The 10,227-nt window shown below is 35.3% G+C and overlaps 1 protein-coding gene across 1 annotated transcript; it reads left to right on the plus strand.

Moving 5' to 3' along the window:
* Nucleotides 1-1,155: 1,155 nt before the first annotated feature.
* On the plus strand, nucleotides 1,156-9,468 carry LOC103804021 (ADP-ribosylation factor-like protein 5B). Its single transcript, XM_009076608.1, has 5 exons — nucleotides 1,156-1,226; nucleotides 2,438-2,585; nucleotides 5,113-5,196; nucleotides 6,892-7,043; nucleotides 8,971-9,468. Exons 1-5 carry the CDS (start codon nucleotides 1,156-1,158, stop codon nucleotides 9,017-9,019), a joined length of 504 nt encoding a protein of 167 aa, XP_009074856.1. The 3' UTR covers nucleotides 9,020-9,468.
* The last annotated feature ends 759 nt before the right edge of the window (nucleotides 9,469-10,227 follow it).

Raw genomic sequence — 10,227 nt, forward strand, 5'->3', positions numbered from 1 at the left:
TGTCTGCTGGATTTGAAATTCTAAGAAGGATTATTTACAGAGAAGCATCTAAGTTCTGGAGGGGTTTGGTTGGTTTTCTTGTTTGTTTGTTTCTGTTTCGTTTCCCCTGTGCCTGGAAAAAATAACATTGCAGCAATTGGAAGATCACTATTTTATAAGCTGGACTTTCCAACAGGTCAAGGGAGGTGATTTTTCCTTTCTACTTAGCACTGGTGAGGCCTCATCTGGAGCAGTGTGTCTAGTTCTGGGCTCCTCAGTTCAAGAGATGTATGAACATACTGGACAGAGTCCACTGGTGGGCCACAAGGATGGTTAAGGGGCAGGAGCATCTCACACGGGAGAAAAAGAGGTGCAAAGAGGACAGAGCCAAACTTGTCTCAGTGGTGCCCAGTGACAGAACCAGGCAGTGGGCACAAACAGAAACATGGGAGGTTCCTTCTGAATATTGGAACATTGTTTTTAATTGTGAGGGTAACTGAGCTCTGGCACGGGTTGTCCAGGGAGTCTGTGGAGTTTCCATGCTTGGTTACATTCAAACCCGGTATGAATCTGGTCCTAGGCCACTGGCTCAAGGTAGCCCTGGTTGAGCAAGGGGGTTGAACCAGATAACCTTCAGAAGTGTCTTCCAGCCTCTACCATTCTGTAATTCTGTGACTTCAGTTCGGAAATGGCAAAGCTGTGTTCTGAATAGACATTCTGTGATTTCAGTTCAGAAATGGCAAAGCTGTGTTCTGAATAGACCACCAATTCTAGCTTCCTCCTAGGTTTTACTGTGTGAATGGCAGTGGGCCCTTAACAAGTTATTAGTGGGCCTTGAATGTTAGGCTAACCTTGTTTGCAGCCTTTGGGTGTTTGGTGATGTTCTTAAGATGATACACTGCTATGAGTTATATTTTTTCATTGTACTCCTCTTGCTAGAACTAATTTTTTGATGAAGTAGTCATATTAGTAACCATTTCCTTTTGATGATTTCCAGTGCTGACTTTTTCTGAGACTGTGGTTTTGTTTGGTTGGGGTTTTTTTCTATCCTGAAGTCACCACTATTCTATTTAAGCTGTTGAAATGAGACAAACAAGCAGTTGCTGTCATCAGTAAGGAAAAGTGATTAACTAGAATTATAATTATTGCTGTTTCCACTAATTTATTTTTCTTTTCATGTATGCAGAGCACAAAGTAATCATAGTGGGGCTTGATAATGCTGGAAAGACTACTATTCTCTATCAGTTGTAAGTAGATGAACTATTTTGTTTTTTTCTGTTTGCATTTTAATATTTGTTTCTGTTTAATCATTGAAAATTCAGCTTTACAAGCTGGCAGAATGTCTAGGTTTCTAGATCACAGTTCGTACGTTAATGGTATTAGCTGTTCTACAAGAGAGTAAATATTTAAAGAATAAGTGAAGGAACTCCTGTGCTTTAAAACTGAACAGTAAATTAAATAACGAAATTGTACATACAAGCACAAAGTGAACTGCAAATATTTTGCCATCAAAGCCTGTCTGAATTTGTAAGCATGCAAATAATCCTGTTGCCAGAAACTGTAGAGAAGAAAGTGATTTTTAAATTAATGGAAATTCTAGCCACTCTGCAAAAATCCAGAAATGCTTCTAAATGTGTCCTGATTCCAGTGTCTAAAATTTGCGATAGAGAATTTCTAAAAATAGTATTTTGTCTTGCCTAGGTCCTACCTTAAGCATTTGCAATAGCATCATTGCACCCAAATCGTGCCAGCATTATGAGAATATCCATGATAAATTCAAGAGTGTCAGCAGGACCATAATTACTGTTGTAATTATGGAAAAGGAGGAGGTTGTTGCTAAATTACTGTGTATATATTTGGAAACAAAAGCAGCAGAGTATGTTTTTCCTAAACATTTTTGACAAAGCTTAAAGGTAGAACTGAGACATTTTCAGCCGTGTATCAAATAGTCCTTTGGGATTTAATACTGAGCTACTAAGTAGAGTGGCCTGATAAAATTATATTCTGATTTATATTTTGCATAGTTTAGCATTACTGTATTTGGGATCTTTAGAACAGCAGCTTCTGCTTTGAAACAAGTGCATCTGTTAGTGCCCTTTAAAAATAGAATCCTCCTAAAACGCAGATGCTTATCCATTTGTTTTTATGTGCTTATTTTTCAGAGCTGATGTCTTTAATCATATCTACAGTCACTGCTATAAAAGCATACTAGAACTTCATCAACCACAGTTTTTAGTCCAAATTCACATTGAACTCATCTTTTTACTAAATAACTGCTCTTGAATATTTGCTTTATTTCTATAAAAGTTCAAATGCATAGCTTTTTTTTTTAAAATACACCTTTTTTTATCAGTTACACATATTTACTTTTCTTACAACAAATTTGTTATAACTGAGCTGTAACAAGCCTTGTGGATTTTACTGACTGGTCTTCATGGTGTGATACTGTTTCCTTTAGCTTAATGAATGAAGTGGTTCATACCTCTCCAACCATAGGAAGCAATGTGGAAGAAATTGTGGTGAAAAACACTCATTTCTTAATGTGGGATATTGGAGGACAAGAATCATTACGGTCATCATGGAATACCTATTACTCAAACACAGAGGTATGAGGAGCTGCTTCAAAATCTGCAAATGGACTAAGTTTGTTTGAAATTATTTATTTGGAATATTGGTAGATTTTTCTAAAGATTGCAGCTTTATTGTTTTTAAATCTTACTGAGGAAGAACAAACTTCCTCAAGTTGTCCTCAAGTGTGAGGTATCTCTGGTATGCAGCTAATATTCTGATAATATTTGAAGTATTTTTTCTGTATACTTTACAGTAATGTTGTTTGAACTGTGAAGTTAGACTTTTTTCTTAGGCAATCAAATAATACTGAAATGCATTTCAGATCAAATGGCTTTTTTGCTTGTTGTTTTAAAATAGATTAAAAAGAAAATTTTGCAGTGTACTTTGCAAATTTAATGAGGATTTGCAGTGGTCAACCTAACTTCTGCACATCTAGTCTGAAATGCTTTTGAGGTAACAGGAACTAAGGATGAGGAATTAAATTTTCTCTAGGCAGTTGTGCTTTAAAAGCTCATTAGTTTGTGACTTTTGTGAAATTTTCTCTAGGCAGTTGTGTTTTAAAAGCTCATTAGTTTGTGACTTTTATGTAAGGATAGAGGAAAGTCTAGCTGTGCAGTACTCATGAGGTACTGGCAAAGCTGCCTTTGCTGGGAAGGCTGGAGTAGAATTCAGTACCAGTTGTCTTTTGAGATTTTTTTTCATGTGTCAGTCTTCTTGATGCAGAAGGTTATCCATGCAAAATGCACATATAATCTGTGCAGCCTTGCTTTGAGACATCTACGTTCATGTAAAATATTGTAGACTTAATGTCTTCCCATTTCTACTGAAAGCAGAGATACTACCCATATATTCAGTCCTCCTGTAAAATGAGATTTTCTGTTCTGTGCTCTGCTTAGAGAGAGGAGAGATTAGCCATCCACCCTAGATCTGCTGAAAACCTGAGAAAGACATCTCAACTTTCATCTCTAGTATTTTAAACTTATTTTTAGTTTTATCTAGAGAAGTATAGCTACATCTGAGACACCCCTGAGGGTGAAGAGACTTCTGCCAGCGTTACCTGGTACAGAGCAATGAGTTCTTGATGCTTGTCTATTGAATATCTTTGACTTTGGAATTTGGAGAGATGCATATATTAGTTCTTTTTCTGGTGTTGTTCATCATATTCTGGCTAGTAAGTGTTTAAAAAACAGTGCCTTCTAGTACTTGGAAAGAAGAACTTTCCCTTTACTTAGAAGCTTTGTCTGCTGGAAACAGTTGAGGAAGAAAAGAGATCTGTTTAGTATGCTAATCCTAACCTCCCTGATATGAATAATTCCTTTACTGTACCTCCTGATCTGCTCGGCATCTCAAAGTCACAGCAGCATTAAACTGACTTATTTTTTCATACTTCGTGGTCATTTTCAATGGGTAATGAATCTCTTTAATTTTGTAAGGCAAAGTGATTTGGAGCATATGTTGGAGAATTATAGTGGTGATTTCTAATTCTCCCTTTTTGTTGCTGTTTCTCTTTTCTCCCTTTCCTTCTGTGTAAATTGGAGCAATCTAAACAAAATCTTTTGAGTAATATAAAAATCTCACAAATAAGCTTTTCAGTGCATATCTGTCCCAATTAGTTTCAACTTAATATGGCTAATTTTGCAATTCAGATTCTTCATTTAAGCGTCAGATCGTATCCTTACAGAAAGGATGTTGAGACAAGATTTGGGAGGACAGGAAAGGGGAGGGAGCTCTCATGGTTAAGTTTTCAGGGCTAGGGGTGACCAAAGAGAGTTACAGTAAAAGAGAAAAGGGTTGGAAAAGTATTGCCATCTGGGCAGAGAAGTGATGGAGACTCTCAGATGAATATCATCTTCTTGGTTTCCCCTCCAGTGTAGCATATATTCCCTGTAATTTATGTTATTATTATTATTATAGTATCTGTCTAATTTTCATCAGAATGTGCTTGATCTCTGTGCTCATTATTCCCTTCTATGTGCTGTTGGTGCTGCTCAGAGCTCTGGGCAGGGAAAGTGAAGTGTTGATCAGTTGTATACAAATACTGTTGGGTAATGCTTACAAGCATTTACTTGAGTCTTACCTACTGCATAGTGCCATGTCTTTTTCCTTTCTAGTTTAAGGCTATAAAACAGAAGGTACAAAACAAGAAGCAGAAAGAGAGTAGTAGACATTAATTTTCATACCAGTGACAATCACTTCCCATGGAAGACCTGATGTACCAGAGCTAAGAGTGTCTCAGGATCCACAAGTGCATGGCCATAAGAGTAATGTGTCTGGCAGCAACAGTAAGGGTAAAATAAAAAAATCTCCAAGAGCCTAGGTGGGAGGGTGCAAAGTTGAGAGAGACCAACTACACATGTCCTTTGTAAGAGTGAAGTGTGCAACAACATAGTGATAAGCCCTACAGCCAAATAGCTTTTTGACATCTGATGTACTGCTTTGGAATAATCTTTCAAGATTATTTCACAGGACAGACAGACTTGTGGTGGTGGTCTCTTGAAAATGTGTTTTCTGTAATTTATATGTTGTACTTACGTACTGTGCTATTGGGTTTTTTCCTCCTAGTTCATCATTCTTGTTGTTGACAGCATTGACAGAGAGCGACTTTCTATTACAAAAGAAGAACTTTATAGAATGCTGGCTCATGAGGTATGGTGGGGAGTTGGGATAACAGTTTTGTTGTGAACAGTCAAATAGCATTAAATGCTTCCTATATTAACAAAATTATACTACCACAAAAAAAAAAGCTGGGAATAAATGTGCATGCATGTCGATCATGATTTTAAAATCATGATTTTATGATTGATCATGATTTTAAAACCATATCAACTAAAAATAAGGAAAAAAATTATTATGAAACACTCTTTTAATAGGGCTTTCTTGATTGTAATCAAATCAGTCTTTAGTTTGCAAATGTTGATTGAACTTACAAAGTATCTTGTGCCTCATTAATGTAGCCAGGTATTACTGTCCTCCACCACTGACTCTCTCCTTGAAGTTAAATGGCTAAAATTTCAAGAAACACTTTTTATTCATTTTTAATTTAGAGAAATGGAATTGTCTGCTTTCTTTCTTGTTCATTTTAATCATGTTCCTTAAAATTAAGGAGCATATAAGATACTATGGATAAACTAATTTCATTTTCCTTCTGAATTATTTTATTTGCACTTTTGTTACTACGTGTTGTATTGAGGGCTGTTCAACATTGGGTCAATTCGTTCAAGCATCCTAAATTAACATTTACATTGCTTCATATGAAGTACATTAAAGCCTTCTGTGATCAGTCTCAAGCTAAACTGAGGCTGTCGTAAATCTAAATATCCTCCCTCATTTTTGAAAGAAAAGGATTTAGTACGATGCCAGTAATTCTGTTGAGTTCATTTTTCTGAGGGACTTGCATTGTTTCAAATAAGTGAGTTTTTGCTTTACAGTTTAATATTAATATAGTTTGGGTCTGGTAGTAAGGAGCAAATACAGTACCGAAAAAGGTGGAAGATGACTTCTTGTGGTGAAGTTTTCCCATGTTTTTTATTAGTTTCCAGTCTTAAACTCTTCTGAGACTGTAATCTACCATCTCTTGAAAACAGTTTGTAGGCCTAGACCAGACTACTTGTGAATTTTCAGCTTTAGGTCATAAAGCTTTGTTGTTCTGTTTTGGGATTTTTTTTTCTCTTGACGGAGAAACAGTCTCAAAATTTAATATATTTGTTTCCCCTTTTGTGCCTCTAAAGGCACACATTCCAGTTCTTGTCTCATTGCTCTTTGGAATCCTAAACTCCAAACTGAATCAAAACAACTTCTAACTAGTTACTAAAGCTGCTGCAGCATTATTAGAGCTCCATATTTTGGAATACTAGGATTAAACTTGGAAGAATTCAGATAGCTTTTTTAAATTATTACTGTTTTAATCACTACAGAACTCATTTAATGAAGTTGAAAGTAATTTTTAAGGGAGTGCTGTCTAGCAGACTTTTCCATTTGAGTAATATCTATTACAGATTTTGGAATGTTTATCCAGTAATAATTTTGTTGGCTGGATGGTTTGGAACGTTATAAAATATATTTATATATTTTAGTAAGGCTTTTATTAGTTATATATGAACATGAGCTGAACACCAAAAAGAGCCATTTTAATTTGATTCTCTGTGGTGGAGAACACTTCTGAATAAATTCATTTCTTCAGTCTTAATGTAGTGAGTTTTTAGTGCAGTAAGTCAGTTAAAACTCCATGCTCCTGTGTAATTGTAGGTTAGCTTGAATACAGTTCTTTTAAGAAATGATGTTAACACAATAGCCTTTTAGTTCTTTCTAATAACTGTTATGAGTACTCTAAATCATTTCTAGGATTTACGGAAGGCTTCAGTTCTCATCTTTGCAAACAAGCAGGACATGAAAGGCTGCATGACAGCTGCTGAGATATCTGCATACCTCACCCTCAGCTCCATAAAGGATCACCCGTGGCACATTCAGTCCTGTTGTGCTTTGACAGGAGAAGGGTAAATGCTTACTGCTTTGTACAGCAATTTGTGGCAAATGAGAATACTGGTTTAGAAGCCTGTTGACACCAACGTGGATTTTCTGAATGATGTTTTTTTTCTGATGTTTGCAGTCTGAGTGACATTTTCAATTTTTCATCTTCTTTATTGAACCTTGTGGATTCTTTTCATAGCTCAAACTCCAAAACCACATTAAAACTCCAAAGCAAAACCTAAATGACACCACTCTGCCCAAATACGTAGCTATTGGCATAACTGTCTGCTCTCTATGCACTGTTCTCATGTTCTGTGTGTCTCTGTGTAGTTAAAGAAATAAGCTACTGCTTTCTTTTTTTATATTCTGATTTCCACTGAGCTTCTAAGTTGGGGGTTGGCATGGGGTTTTTTTGTTTGTGGGGTTTTTTTGGAAGCATTGATACATAGTTTTGATGAAAAAGTACACAGATCTGTCTTAAACCGAATTGTTACCAATATTAAACCTTTTGTTTATATCTGGCTAGTGTAGCTAATTTTGAAATTTGTGAAGCAGTTACTAAAATGGAGAGCTAAATCCTTTTCTATAAAATCCAAAAATATATTTGGATGCCTTTTAACAAGTTGGATAGTGTTTTGCTTGCATGGTGCAAAGCGTGCTAATATTTTATCTTGATTTTTAAAGCAGTCTTATAATGTGTAGTATTTAAAGAGATTTTTTTCAGCTGTGCTGTACAACCTTTGCACTAATGTCATCCTGTGACATCAAAAAGAGTGAATCCAACTGAGTGGGAAGTGAGAACATATTCCTCACTTCTCGCATGAAGTATTTTCTAATATGGTGATGTCTTGTGGAGTGAATGGTGCCATTTACTTCCTTAGCATGGTGATGTCTTGTAGAGTGAATGGTGCCATTTACTTCCTTAGAGTGGCATGTGTTAGTAAGAACAAACTGGATTTTTCATTGAGTCTTGGATTGTATTGTTTCATTGTAAGAGTTAATTCTGCTTTCCTTCTGCCAGTTTTGCTAAAGGCACTTTTGAATACTTAATGTACTACGATCTTCAAGTTCCTGTTTGAAGGAAAAGTAGCAATTAATAAATACAAACTTCAGTTTAGAAACAGTGGCCATACTAGGCTGCTTCTTTCTTATTGTAAAAATAAAGATGAGTATTTAAAATACTTCAGACTATAACCATAGTGAGACCAACTTATAAATAAAATTCCCAGAGTTAGATCACTGAGCTATGTCTTCCTTGGGAAGGTGGGACAGGAGTCTGGGGATATTAGCTGTGTGTGAGTGAATTTGGCTTTCTTGGATAGCTGTTGTGATTTACTTCACCTTTGTAAAGCTTAAGGAGAGCATAAAGTAAGTAACTAGATCCCTAGAAAATCAAAGGAAAGCCTGTCTTCTGAAGTGGAAGACTTCTAAATGGAGATGTCAGTTGAGGTGGTGAACAGATTAGCTCTCTTGCAGTCTTAGTATTGAATATAAACATATTTTTAATTCCGTAATGGGATTTTTTAACACTTGATATATATTGCCTTTTCATGAACCAATTCAGTCTGGATAACCTGCCCTTTGTCTTTAATACTAGTGTATAAAGGTCTAGTTTTCTAGTAAGAAGTCTTTCATGGGAAATCTGTAGAAAAAGAACTTACTTGGTTCCATGTGCTTATGAGCAGGCACTTAAAAAGAGTGGCTTTTAGATTTTCAAGGGAAAAAAATTGAAGGCCTGCCAAGTTTCAATAAATTAGAGTGCTTGACCATTTTCTTGTGGCTGAAGCCTAACAAGATTTAGTTTAAAACAGTATTTACTCTGTTGCTTCGATCCCATTTCCAGTTGATTTAATTTATTTTAAGTAGATGGTTTTTATGCATATAAACAAGTAGATAATACTTTCAAGATGTTGGAATAGAACTAGTACCAATATAACATTTCTTATCTTTCAGGTTATGCCAAGGCTTGGAGTGGATGACCTCCCGTATTGGAGTGAGATAGTTTTTTCTTTTTTTTTTTTTTTTTTTTTTTTAATTCCTCCAAAAGAAGAGACTTCTATTTATCCTGTGAACATGTACATTTTTCTGTACTTTTGCCTGCTGAGGCAATGACCATGTTTAATTTATATCAGCCAACTCCCAAGCTGTGCTTGAATCAAGCACAGTTGAACTGAAACACAAAGTATTTTCGTAACTTTTTTTAATACACTAATCTTCAACTGGATGAACATATGTGAATCTGTTTTTAAGCATTGAAATTCCTCTAAATATGTAGTCTAACTTTTTCAATGGTAGCTTTTTAAAATCTGTTTTTTCATTGTCAATATTTCATACTTCTTCTTTCTATATAGTTTGTATAACTTACTAACATAAATGAGCACAGTTTGTTTAATAATTCAAGGTAGTGAGTAGGTTAACTTTACTCTGTCATAGATTTAACCTCTAAGGATAACCATATCTCCAGCTGGACATCCTGGAACATCAGTAGAGTTCTAGCCAGCATGAAAATTATTAGTTATGAATGCAAAATTATAAATGATTAACGAGTTAGTCATAGTTAATATTTGGTGGCTTTTAACCTGGTATGTAATTGAACTTCTGCCTTAAAAGAAATCTGTTCCTGTCTCAGTTTCTCTGGTATGTAGTTCTAGGATATGATTCTTTTACTTGAAAATAAATCTCTGTACAGGAGACAGAAATTTTGATATTAAGTGCTGGTATAGTCATTTCGTACTTGAATACAGTTTTAAAAATAAATCTCTCTAATTAAATTTGGAATCCCAGGAGACAGTGTTATGTGAGGATTTGCTGTAAACTGTTAAAATTTTAAATACTGTGTGCATGAACCTTCCTCACCTTTTAGTGAGAGTGCTGTTTTCTAAATGAATGCAAAATCAAAAGGGAAACCAGATTTATAAACAAAACAAAACCATGGTGCTCTATTTGTAGACATCAGAGTGAAGCTAATCTTGACATTTATTTACCTGCTATCACATATGTTTTCAGATTCTGTTGCAGATAAATTATTTTGCCTTAATTTTTGTTTCTAGTCTGATTTGCACAAGCAGAAAACTTTGACGGTGTTTGAGTTAGATTCCTTCATCTGAAATTGGAAAAATGAGGGTTGAAAATTGGACCTGGTAACTCTTCATTTGATTTGAAGGGAATGAAGTTAAATCCATAAAGGTAATCTAAAGATACAGAGTTAAT

This window comes from Acanthisitta chloris, unplaced genomic scaffold (genome assembly GCF_000695815.1).
Source record: "Acanthisitta chloris isolate BGI_N310 unplaced genomic scaffold, ASM69581v1 scaffold7036, whole genome shotgun sequence".
NCBI lineage: Eukaryota > Metazoa > Chordata > Aves > Passeriformes > Acanthisittidae > Acanthisitta > Acanthisitta chloris.